Raw genomic sequence first — 13,834 nt, forward strand, 5'->3', positions numbered from 1 at the left:
AACTGGCAATTGTGTGGGGCCTGTGAATTTGCGTCCCTGCCTGGGCAGGGCAGTAGAACAGGCTCTACAGCCATTATGCCCCAAGGACAGAGGATCTAAATCCAGCAGAACTGCCAAAAGCCTGGACTTAATCCCCTGGCTGCACTCTTTTTGTGCCAGATACAAAATAAGACTCTACACTTATAATACAAGGTATTCAATATTCATAAAAACCCTAGAAGGATGATAATATTATTTTCACTTTATATTATAAATGAAGAAACTGAAGCTCAGGAAACTTGCCCAAGGTCATGTAACTTGAAAGGTATTAAACCACAATTCAAATTCATAGTTGTGCTTTTACTATCCTTTGAAGGAGTTCAGCTTTGAAAGGGCAAAGAAACCTGAGAGAGCTAAATGGGAGGATCAAAAGAGGATTTTTTTTTTAAGGTAAAATGTCTTGAGTATATTTATAGGACACAAAGAGAAGATGCTGGGTAATGGCTCCAAAGCACTGATGCAAGAATTAACAGAGAACAGGAAAACCTCTTGGATTTATAAGGAAAAAGTGATTTGGGAATACAGAAGGGCTTATTTAAAATATACTAAAACTCTTATTGTAAAGAATCACTATAAGATAACGTGATGTATCTGTCTAGCATCCCATCTCCCTATCATCTGATGTCAAAATCTCCTTTCTTTTAGGAAAACCATTCCATTTTTCAGGAGGAGTTGATCCAGTTCACTGTTAGCACTGAGGTGGACTCAAGACTGGGCCAGCCCAATCAGATACCTTGCCTTCCTGCCCTTAGTAATTGATTCAAGGATGGCAGATTCCCAAGGCAGGCCAACCAGAATCCTTCAGGGTTTTTGTTTGCTTATTTGTTTTGTTTGTTTGTTTGTTTGTTTAAGTACAGGAGCTATAGCAAAAGATGATCCCTTTTAAATGAAGTTGTAAAACTGAAAGGATATGAAGCCAGGCCAGTCTGCAGCCAGGCTGCCCACTTTGTGGCCTGCCCATATAAGTTAAAGCAAGAAAATTTAAGCAGAACAGAGATACAGAGACACAGATTTCTGATGACAAAGTATGAACTCTGGAATCCAACCATATCAAAAGCATCTCTGTTCTGGACTTCCCAGTTATGTGAGCCAATATATTTCCTTTTTAATTTAAACTACTTTTAGTTAATGTTACGTCACATGTAGCAGAAAGATTCCTAAATAATATAATGGCACAAATATTTTCACTTATATGTACATATAAAGACAGTAGGAAGCCTCTATTTTGTTACCTTGGACTCTGTAGAATCCTTATTTTCAGGAAAACTAAGAAGTAGCTCTGCTTCTCATTTCTGATGCCCACTGGTTAAATCTTATCTGAAACTTGTCTTTTTTGGGGGGAAGCATTTAAAGATCTGTAATTTTTAAACCTTATATTATTTTGAAATATGGCACACAGAAGAATATATAAAAGTTAAATTTATACTTCAATGAATATACAATTATGAAGTAAAAACAGATTAAGAACTAGAATACTGTTAATACTCCTGAAGATCCCTATGTGTCCTCACCCAGTCACGACTCCCAATTTCTCCTCAGAGAAATCACTGTCCTGATTTTAACAGTAATCACTTCACTGGTATTATTTATATTTTCCATGCATGGAGCATCCTAAAATAGAGTTTACGTTTGTCTGTTATTGAATTATACTAAAATGGAATCATACCAAATGATACCAATAATTTGCTTTCTTACTAAACATTATGTTTGTATGATTCATTCACATTAGCCTACGTAGTGTGAAACGTTTCTTTACTTGCTGTATAGTGTTCCACAAAATGAATATACCACAATTTATCCATTTTAATTTCTAATTATAATTCTAATATTAGACATTATAATAGTGGGCATTTGAGTTGTTCGACTATTATAAACACTGATCCTAAAACAATTTTAATACATGATTTTAGTGTACATGTTCATAAATTTGACTAAAGTATATATCTAGGAATGGAGCTGCCTGGTATGCATATCTTTATCAGATAAAAGCCAAACTGGTTTCCAAACGAGTTGTGCATGGTTACAGTTTTTGAAAAAAAAACAATACTTTTAAACATTCTGGGTTATCCAAAAATAATGCTTTTTGCAGTTGGAAAGCTTCCATACATGTTGATATTAGTTTACATAGAGTGATTTAACCTTAAAAAGGAGCATAATTTTCTGAAAGTCTAAAAAAGTATATGTTCAATTAAAAAAAAAACCTTAAAGCTGCTTGACAATAAATATGTGCGAGAAATATATTGGGGTTAAAAATTATCTAAAATATTTTATATGATTCTTAGAATAAATGAAATATATGAGGACATTATTTATTACACTAATAATATAATGATGATATTACTGATAATTATTACATATTTAACTTCAAAGGCAGATAAACACTATAATGGTTACAAGCAATCTGTGCTGTAACAGTTTTTCCAAACTGTAAATGATAAATTTCTTATAATTCCATCAATAGATATAACAGCATCTATGTGATAAACACTTAATTCTTCCACTGCTTAAACTACTACAAGTTACAAAGCTATTATCAAAGCTTCTGGAAATTTCCAAGCACCAGGAGAAGATACTTATTTCTTAAAACTATCTAGACATGGAAAAACTTTAAAATTCTAAATTTTTGTTCTTGATCCTACTTTCATTTTTGGTCTTTCTTTCCTCTTAGGCAGTGAATGTGAAATATAAATGACCATGGGTGAGGAAAAGACAGCATCCCAAAAAGAAGCAGGTTCTGACAATGATTAATATGGAGTTGCCAAAGGATGTCTGGCAGCAAAAAGAAGCAATAGCTTATGTAACTGATAAAAAATTAGTCAGTAAGACCCTAATAACATATCTCCCTGGAACCCGAGATAGTGTATTTGATGAATTGTTTAAGCTAGAGTGTATTCTTCTACCTATTTAAACCACAGAGGCAAAATTAAATGTGGAAAAGAAAAAATTACAGTTACCTTCTCTTATTTAAATTGGTTAATGGATGGGTTGGTCAGTCAACCCATCCATATGCCGATTAACAGAATTATCACATATACTTTTAATTAAAAATTACAATGTAAGATTTTTTTCATTAACACTGAATATCAGTTCATCTTTCCTCCAGGATTCTGAAGGCATTTCTATATTTCCAGTTATTTTTACAAGCCATGGCAACAACTGCATAGTTCTATTAATGTAGAAAGTGTAGAAACTAAACTGAATTTCTATTCATCTTGTCACATACTTTGGAGGCAATTTTGTTGAATATGTTTACAATGGCCGACTTTCCATGACCCTTGTAATAGGACAGTAGATAATGTAAAAAAAAAAAAAAAATCTGGGTTATTTGAGTTTCCTAGTTATTTGAATCACTGCCTCTCTTTTTTTTCGGGGAGGAAGTATGTCCAGAGAAATATGAACTTACAGTTAACTAAACTTCTGTTAAGTCTCAGAACAGATTTCCTGGAGTGATATTCTTCCCACTGAAGTTTAATCAATATATTATAATGTGTTTAATGGGGCTACAGGTCTAAAATGCTAAACTGTGACATATTCAAAGATTACTTTGTGGAAGATAAAGCTTCACTATCCGTGGCTTGGACATCAGCTCTCGTCAGAATGATCATAAAATCTCCTTTTAGAAGAATGGTGGTTATGAAACTTGGTGAACACGTCTATGTCACAGTTTATAGTCTCCAGCCCCCTGTGGTAGGGACCTGACTATTCTAACTACTAGGTGGGTTTAGTAATAGAACAAAGGCTCCAAGAATTTGTGACTATAAAGTACTTGATTATCACAAGAAATCTGAAGAACATGGGCTGTGGAGATGACAAAAAAAAGGACAGCAAGGAGAAGATCAAAAAGACCATAAACAGATAACGATGCCATAGAGGAAGAAGTCAAACTCAAAGTTAAAGTGAATAATCACAATAGAACCACCGTATATTATTAGTATCATTAAAATCAAATGATCAGCATTAGGACCACGAGTCTATTATAATTGTTCTTCGTTTCCAGAATGCAAACCTAAAAGAAATGCTTTTGTTTTAAACTTGTTGGACCTCTCTGCTGCATTTGACATTATACAATGCTGCTTCTCTGTTGAAAATCCAGAAATTCTTCAAGGATTCCTCTTCCTCATCAGCCCTCTAAATATCTGGCATTCCTGGGATCTATTCTGTTCTTCTTCTTCTATTTATTCTTCTTATATGATCTAATCCACTCTCATGATTTCAGCTTTGATTCCTCCCCCAGTGTCAGTCTCCAGTAAACAGTTGGTTGCTGGACAGCTTTACTCAGATATCCCCAAAATACCACCTCCGCCAAATTTCAAAACAAAATTCATCATCAACTCCTAACCTTTCTTCTCCATTCAATCTCAACGGACGTGTTTTCTATCTCAGCTCAAAATACCATACTTCATCCAGTCACCTAAGCAAGAAAACTAGACATGTTACCTTTGACCCTTCCTTTGTCAATCCATCCATGAAACCTACGAATTTTGCCTCCTGCATGTTTTTAGATATTTTTTAAAATAAATTTATGTATGTATTTATTTATTTTTGGCTGCATTGGGTCTTCGTTGCTGCGTGCAGGCTTTCTCTAGTTGCAGCGAGCAGGGGCTGCGCTTCGCTGCGGTGCGCGGGCTTCTCATTGCGGTGGCTTCTCTTGTTGCAGAGCACCAGCTCTAGGTGCATGGGCTTCAGCAGCTGTGGCACGCAGGCTCAGTAGTTGTGGCTCGCAGGCTCTAGAGCACAGGCTCAGTAGCTGTGGTGCACGGGCTTAGCTGCTCCGCGGCATGTGGGATCTTCCCAGACCAGGGCTCGAACCCGTGTCCCCTGCATTGGCAGGTGGACTCTTAACCACTGTGCCACCAGGGAAGTCCCCTCCTGCATGTTTTTAATTGTTTTTTTCTCTGGGTCTCAACATCTCTCATTTAGATTGATGTTTCCTAACTGGTCTCTCTGCTATTGCTTGCTCCCTTCAGTTCAACTCTCTACATGGATATAATAATTTATCTGAAGTGAACATCTGATTGTCATTCCCTTGCTTCGAACTGATCAATGGCTCCTCATTAGCTTTAGCATAAAGCCCACATTTCTTGACATTATTAAAAAGTCTTCATAATTTGGTCCCTGCCCATATGACCATTTTTACCTCATACCTCTCTCTGCATACAATTTCTATAGCAACAGTAAAGGAACTATCATTTCATACTGTTCCCTTTATATGCTGTGCCCTTTGTGTTTCCATACATTTGCTAATGCTGTTCCTTTTGTCTACCAATCTCTACTCCCTCTCTTACCCAGCTCACCTTCCCCAACCTCAAATATTTATGTCCTGGCAAAGCTACCACCTCCTCTAGAAAGTCTTTTCTGAAAGTTCTGGCAGAGCTGAGTTGGATAATTCTCCTCTCTATTCTCTTATTCTGTGCATCGCTTTCACTTGGCACACTGTAAGTTCCTCTATAGTGATCATCACAAAAATCAGCACAGATACATAAAAAGAACTAAAATAATAGGTACGTGCGTACATTACCTGTGCCCCATCCTAGCCCATGAGGCCTTTGAGAAATACAAACAATAAATTATTCGTATTTGTAATCCCACTTCCTAGCCCAGTACTGACAACTGATTCTCAATAAATGTTCTGTTAAATGAAGGTGACTAAGAGAAAAGAGAGTATACAAAAATAAATCACAAAAAAGATAAAAGACTTCCTTGTCACATTCCTTCATCATGGCTCTGGTCCTGCTCGTATTTGGGCAGTTACATTGACTTCTTTAATTCTAGAGGGTTCTAGTTAAAAATAACTCCAAATAAGCAATTTATTCCCTACCAGCCAGCAAAATTAATTCTACTGAGAAACTGTCCTGTTCGTGACATCAGATCTGTTACTTTATCACCAAAAGAACATTTTAAAAAAGATATGCCATGTGTAATCTCCATCAGGTCAATGGAGAATAAGAAGGGAAAACAAAACCAAGCATCAAATAAAATAAACTTGGCAGCACCATGCCCTTTATTACATGGAAAATTACTTACATGCAGCAGCAACACAGCAGCAAGAAAAGACTGTCCTTGACAGTACCCAATGTCTTCGTCATAGACAGAGTAGGCCTAGAGAAAAGATGAAAAGAAAGAAGAATCATAAACATTCACGGAGTTTAGCCTAAGTGCTAGCTCACATCAAGCTGCTGCTTGTTCTTGTCCCTGGCCTGTCCACCACAATTTCAATGATCCCTCAATTTGGATGTGTGAGCCATTAGCACAGTGGGATCCCTCAAAGAGGCTGTACATTTCCTAAAGCAATTCTAGATGTACCATTATCCCCAGGTTCATCTTTAGAATCTGGAATAAAGAGATGCTCAGAGCACCTAAATTAATTTTTAAAGATCCATTATGGTTTGTGGTCAGGCAAATGAGACTGTGGGAGGCAGAAGCAAATAGTGGAAGAGGGTGGGAAGGTTCTACAGTTGATGTGGGAATTCTAATGCACCATACGGGGGAAACCTTAATGCTGCGAGAGTGCAGTGCAGATCCCCTAACCTAACAGAAAAAAAAAAATCACCCTCTCTAGCCTCTACATGTTCTCAGACACCTTCTAAACTACTCTCGCACTTTCCAGAGGCTAAAGGGTGATTCCTCCCATCTATACCACTAGGGCAAACCGGAAACATTTAGCATTGCCCTGCATTTTTAGCAGAATGGCTGGGAGAGACCCTCTTGCCACACATGCCACACACTGTCACGAAATGTTCTGCCTATTTACCATCTTCAACATCATTCTAACCAGGCTGCTAGTACAGAGCCAGTGGCCCATTCACAGGAAATATAGTATCCCTAGAGCTATCATACCATTCAACTTAATATTCACCTTAGTCTTTATAGGAAAGGAAATAAGGTTGTATGCTTAATACTTCAAACTGCTGAGACTACAATTTTTTTAAAAAAAAATACTGTTTAAGTTTTTAAGAGGTTGAATCAATTACAATAGGCGGACCATGCTGATCAAAGACTATAGTATAGGAATTAGTAAGGTTTTGCTGTAAAAGTCCAAATAGTAAATATTTTAGGCTTTGAGGGACACTTACATATCTGTTGTGTATTGGTTTTCTTTTCTTAAACAACCCCTTACAATATAAAAACCATTTGTGGCTTTTGTGGATTAAGGGTAGTACAAAGTCAGACAGCGTAGGCTATAGTTTCCTGATCCCTGATTTAGAACAACAAAAACAAAAATCATTCAGATGCTCCTACATTTATTTTTAAAAGACAAACACCCCAACTGTGCTGTTTAAATCCTGGACATTATCCCATTCCATGTATCCCACCTATCTGTTGTGCTTCATTAAAGTGAGGGGAATCTCCATTTAATGCACTATGATTTTGTGAGTATAAAAATACTCTCTGGGGCTTCCCTGGTGGCGCAGTGGTTGAGAGTCCGCCTGCAGATGCAGGGGACACGGGTTCGTGCCCTGGTCCGGCAAGATCCCACATGCCGCGGAGTGGCTAGGCCTGTGAGCCATGGCTGCTGAGTCTGTGCATCGCAGCCTGTGCTCCGCAACGGGAGAGGCCACAACAGTGAGAGGTCCACGTACCACAAAAAAAAAAAAAAAAAAAAAAGGAAAACCAAAACTCTCTGTCCAGGGCAATGGTTATCAAAGATAAATAGGAATGGTTACCATAGGGAGGGTAAGTGGGGTATCTCCCATATGCCAAGGTAGTCAGAGTACAGGGACTAGAACTCTTTTTTTACTTAAAAAAACTTTATTGAAATATAGCTTATATTCAGTGAAATGCATACCTTTTAATTTCACAATTCCTTTGAGTCATTTATGTAACCCCGTCATTACAGAATATTTCCATCATTCTAGAATGTTCCTCATGCCTCTCTGCAGTCAAACCACCTCCACCCCAGGCCACCAGTAATCTGATTGTTTTCACAATCTATTATCAGCTTTGCTTTTTTTTTTTTTTTTTTTTTTTTTGCGGTACGCGGGCCTCTCACTGCTGTGGCCTCTCCCATTGCAGAGCGCAGGCTCTGGACGCGCAGGCTCAGCGGCCATGGCTCACGGGCCCAGCCGCTGCGCGGCATGTGGGATCTTCCCGGACCGGGGCACGAACCCGTGTCGCCTGCATCGGCAGGTGGACTCTCAACCACTGCGCCACCAGGGAAGCCCCAGCTTTGCATTTTTTAAAGAATTTCATATAAGTGGATTAATATAATATATACTCTTTGTGTCTGGCCTCTTTCACTCAGCATAATGTTTCTGAGATTCTTCCATGTTGTTGCATGCATCAGTAGTTCATCCCTTTTAATCAGTGGGTAGTATTCCACTGTATGAACATACCACAATTGGTCTATCCATTCTCCCATTGATAAACATTTGGGTTTTTTCCCAGTTTGGAGCTAGTACAAATAAAGCTGGTTTGTATACACAAGGCTTTTTGTGTACATAGGTTTTCATTTCCCTTGGGTAAATACCGAGTGGGGGTTCACGGTTCAAACGATAGGGGTATGTTTAACTTTATAAGATACTGCCAAACTATTTTGCAAGGTGGTTGTTCAATTATTTCATCCACACCAGCAAAATATAAGAGTATTCACTGCTTCAGATCCTTGTCAATACTTGACATTGCCAGTCTTTTTCCTTTTATTAATTCCTGTGGTTTTGACTTAAATTTCTCTGATGGCTAATGACATAGAGCATATTATCATGTGCTTTTAGGCAACTGATACATATTCTTTTGTGATTATCTCGTCAAGTTCTTGCTCATTTGTTTAATTGGGCTGTTCATCTTATTATTGCTGATTCATGGGAGTTCTTTATACATTCTGTTGACAAGATCATTGTCTGACATATGTATTACCAATATTTTCTCTCAGTGTGTGACCTGCCTTCTCATGCTCTTAATGGTGTCTTTTGAAGTACTATTGTTATCTTCTAACCTTCTTCTGCCAATGTTGATATTATGACACTCTCTTCTAATAAGAGACGAATTATATCATGGAATCATTAGCTAAAGAATTTAAAATAAGCTTTTCTTCATTATAACCAGTTTCCAGAGCTCAGCCTAATTTTAGAAACTGAAAGATGGATTAGCATCCTTTTACTTATTTAATTTTCTTTGATTTATATAGTTATGAGTCCTTATTTGTACTTTTATCCAGAGCTCATGTGTGTGTGTGTGTGTGTGTGTGTGTGTGTGTGTGTGTGAGTTAGGGTGGAGGGAGAGTTACAGAGAGAAAAGAGAAGGAAAAAATAACAAAGAAAGAGGGGAAAGGTTCTAATACTATCCCTATTTAGTGCATTCCTGATGGTACTCCATCACTTCCTTTTCCATGAACAAGGAACTCTGAGATCTGTTGATAAGAGATATATTTTCAAGGTTTCCCTTCCCCATAAAAGATGTCTAAGTTGAGGATTCCTTAAAACTGGGGATCTCTGAAGTCAATCATGCTTCATCAACCCTGACAAAACTTTGACAAATGTTTGATCCATCTTTATATATTTCATGTTTACTGAGAAGTGTGCTATTTATATGCTCGTTTGTGTTACAAGAGAAGTCCAATATAAAATGAAGGTCCACAACACACCAAAGAAGGGATGAACTCAGTGACCTCACAAACTATTCTCTAACTGGAGAGCTGAGAATAAAAGTTCAAATCAGCAATGTATTGATCTTACTTTCTAATTGTGTTATGGCTTTGGATTAGGTTAGCAACAAAAATGACTTTTCAGAGGCCACCTACCAAATTTGATTTTATGATTCACAGTTTGAAAAACACAATGCTCTAGCAAGTTCTTTCCCTTGGAGTTCTTCTAAGCACTGTTTGGCTTTATTCTAAGCCTTCTGTGAGTTGAACCAAATCCTTTCCCTCTATCTGAAACTTGCCTCTCTTTGCACCATACCTCTCCCCACGCCTCATTTTAATTGCTTTTCTGGCCAGACGCCTGCTTTCAGACTTTCAAAAACCATCTGAGTACCACTTCTATAATGGAGAAGTAATTCCTACTGGACCAACCTTCCCCCCGGTAACAAATTTAAACTATATCAAGACAAATATATAAAACAACTATCTGAAGGCACTGAACAAAAAAGCAGGAAGAAACTGGAGGGGAAAATAAACTTGGATGAAGGGAATGACATGCTAAAATTCTCATTCTTTATGGCTTTTGCTGGAGGTCATGCACCAGTGTGGATGGCTAAAACTTGGATATAAAACTGTAGACTTATTCGTTTGAAGAACCAGGGAACAGATTGGGGTGACCATAACATCTAGAAAGCGAGGGTGGAAACACTAGAAAAAAAGAGTAACAGAAGAGAAGCCTTTACTACACTTAGTGTAAAAGTATTTACAATATCCAAGACAAGGTAAAACTGATACATATATAGACAAATAATTAATAGAACAGAATAAAAAGTCTAGAAGTAGAGCCACACTCATACAGTCATTTAATTTCAATGAAGTTACCAAGATAATACACTGAGGAAAGGAAAATTTTTTATATATGTAAAAACATAAATATATAAAAATTGTTTCAACAAATGTGCTCAAACAATTGGATATCCATATGGGGGAAATAAATGAACCTTGATCCCTACTTCACTTCATATGGAAAAATTAATTCTAAATGTACTATGCTCCTAAACATAAAACTAAAACTATAAAGCTACTCAGTGAAAACACAGAACATCTTTGTAACTTGGTAAATGCAAAGGTTTCTTAGCCAGGGCACAGACACATTAACTATTAAAAAAATAAACTGATACAGTAGACATCATCAAAATTTAGAAACCTCCACTGATAAAAGGACACCATTAAGAAAATAAATAGGTAAACCACAGACTGGAAAAATATTTGCAAATATATCTAAACAAAGTCTTGAATCAGAATATATAAAGAACTCCTACAACTCAATGTCAAACAACCTAGGTTAAAAATGGAAAGAAGATATGAAAAGACACTTTACAAAGAAATATCTATGAATGGGCAATGGAAACGTGGCCAAGTGTAGAGGAGATGAAAACAGTGGATTAGGAGGATGTGGAACTCACCTCTCCCCATGAACACATCAAAAATACATCCACTTGTGGAACAACTGTCACTGACAACTAACTGGACACTGGCAGAAAGACTCCTGTACAACCAAGACTGTAAGAAAGATCCACAAAGAATTGAGTAGGAAGGGAAGAGAAGTGATCAGATTGAGACCTGTACCACTAAGAGGAGACTCAGAGGAAAAGGGAGATTACATGAGCAGAGATCCTCCCTGGAGAGTGAATGATGTGAGCCACATACTGGGTGCCACAGCCTTGGGGACCAATACAGGAAAGACAAGCTCTTTGGCTGGTTGGAGGGCCAATGGGACTAACAGGAGGGCTGTGAAAAGACTGGACTTCACTTGTAAGAAGCATGAACACGCTCGCTCCTGAAGCAGGACAGAGAGGGTGGTTTGTAAACTGCATGGGTGGCTGGCCACCTTCCTGTGACCACTCCAGTGTGTGCCCCCATTTGAACCAAATGAACACTCTAGCCCTGCTTTCTTCACAACACAGCTCCACACTGGGGTGAGGGCTGCCATGGTTGAGGAGGAAGCTTGGCTGTGAGACACAGAGATGGCTCAGACCCAAAGCAGCATCTGAGCAGGCAGAGGGAACCATTATTTACACAGGCAGTGTGTCAGAAGCAGTCTGGGTCTCAGACCCCAATTGGACTGCCACAGCCCAAGCCCTGACCTACCCCAAATGCCCACACCAGCACCTCTTGCTCAAACACCATCCCTCTGGGGAGAGGCTGCCAGTGCTGGGAAGGGAGAGAGCACATACTGTTCAATTTCATTTGTCTCCAGGTATTTTAAAATTTCCTCTCTGATTTCTTCAGTACCGATTGGTTGTTGAGTAGCATACTGTTTAGCCTCCACATATTTGTGTTTTCTGCAGTTTTTTTCTTGTAGTTAATTTCTAGTCTCATATCATTGTGGTCAGAAAAGATGCTTGATATGATTTTAATCTGCTTAAATTTATTAAGACTTGCTTTGTGGCCTAGTATATGATCTATCCGGGTTAATTTTCCATCTGCACTATCAATTTCTCCATTTATGTTTGTTAATATTGGCTTTATGTATTTAGGTCTTCCTGTGTTGGGTGCATATATATTTATAATTGTTATATCTTCTTCTTGGACTGATCCCTTTAACATTAAATAATGTCCTTCTTTGTCTCTTGTTACAGTCTTTGTTTTAAACTATATTTTGTCTGATATAAGTATTGCTAGCCCAGCTTTCTTTTTTTATTTCCATTTTTATGAAATATCTTTTTCCATCCTATCACTTTCACCATCTGTGTCTTTAGATACAAAGTGAGTCTCTTATAGGCAGCATATATGAATCTTACTGTTTTTAAATCCATTCCACCACTCTATGTCTTTTGATTGGAGCATTTAGTCCATTTACCTTTAAAGAAGTTCTTGATGGGTATGTACATATTGCTATTTTGTTAACTATTTTCTGGTTGTTTTGCAGTTCTTTTTTGTTCCTTTTTCTTCTTTTGCTCTCTTCCTTATTGATTTGATTACTATTTTTAGTGTTATGCTTAGATTCCTTTCTCTTTTTTTCATGTGTATCTATTATAGATTTTTGGTTTGCAGTTACCATGAGATTCATATATAACAACCTATATGTATATATGATAAGCTGATGATCACTTAAGTTGGAATGCATTTTTACTCACCCGTCCCCAACTTTAATGTTTTTGACATGATATTTTACATTTTTTGTTTTGTGTATCCCTTAACTACTTACTGTGGATATAGATGACTTTACTATTTTTTTCTTTTAACTTTTGTACTAGCTTTACAAGTGGATGATTTACTACCTTTATTGTATGTTTGTCTTTATTGATGAGATTTTTCCTTTTGTAATTTTTGTATTTAAATTTATGATCTTTTCCGGTTAGTGAGTTCCCTTTAGCATTTCCTGTATAGCTCATTTAGTGGTGCTCAACTTTTTTAGTTTTTGCTTGTCTGTAAAACTGATTCTCTCTCTTTCAAATCTGAATGATAACCTTGTTGAGCAGAGTATTTTTTTCTTGTAGATTTTATTCTTTAATCACTTTGAATATATCATGCCACTTCCTTCTGGCCTGAAAGTTTTTGCTGAAAAGTCAGCTGATAGCCTTATGTATGGGTTCCCTTGTACATAACTTGTTGCTTCTCTCTTGATGCTTTTAAGATTCTCTATCTTTAATTTCTGACATTTTAATTTTAATGTGGACCTCTTTGGGTCCATCTTGTTTGGGACTCTCTATGCTTCCTGGACCTAGATGTCTGTTTGCTTTCATGGGTTATGGACATTTTCAGCTATTATGTCTTCAAAAAAATTCTCTAACCCCCTGCTCTCTTCTCTCTCTGGGACCCCTATAATGTGAATGTTAGGTTGTCCCATAGGTCTCCTAAACTATCCTCATTTTTAAAAATTCTTTTTCCTCTTTTCTGTTCAGCTTAGGTTATTTCTACTACTTTGTCTTCAGTTCGCTGATCTATTCCTTTGTATCATCTGATCTACTGTTGATTTCTCCTACTGTATTTATTTGTTCAGCTATTTGGTTCTTCTTTATATTTTCTAACTCTTAAAATTTTCACTGTGTTCACCCATTCTTCTCCTGAGTTTGTTGAATATCTTTATGATTATTACCTTGAACTTTTTATTGGGTAGATCGCTTACCTCCTCCTTGTTTAGTTCTTTTGCTGAGGTTTTGCCATGTTCCTTCATTTGGAACATATTCCTCTACCTCCTAATTTTGCATAATT

At 37.3% G+C, this 13,834-nt stretch overlaps 1 protein-coding gene across 5 annotated transcripts in view; it reads right to left on the minus strand.

Moving 5' to 3' along the window:
* Positions 1–13,834, minus strand: part of RABGAP1L (RAB GTPase activating protein 1 like) — a gene marked incomplete at its 5' end in the record, with an annotated part of 698,468 nt that overhangs the window by 246,483 nt on the left and 438,151 nt on the right. For all 5 annotated transcript variants that reach the window (XM_082834440.1, XM_082834438.1, XM_082834439.1 and 2 more), the window contains one exon: positions 6,064–6,138. In XM_082834440.1, the coding sequence (XP_082690566.1) occupies positions 6,064–6,138 (75 nt within the window). The remainder of the gene's footprint in view (positions 1–6,063; positions 6,139–13,834) is intronic.

The sequence above is a fragment of the Leucopleurus acutus genome (genome assembly GCF_964270905.1).
Source record: "Leucopleurus acutus genome assembly, chromosome: 2".
Taxonomy (NCBI): Eukaryota; Metazoa; Chordata; class Mammalia; order Artiodactyla; family Delphinidae; genus Leucopleurus; species Leucopleurus acutus.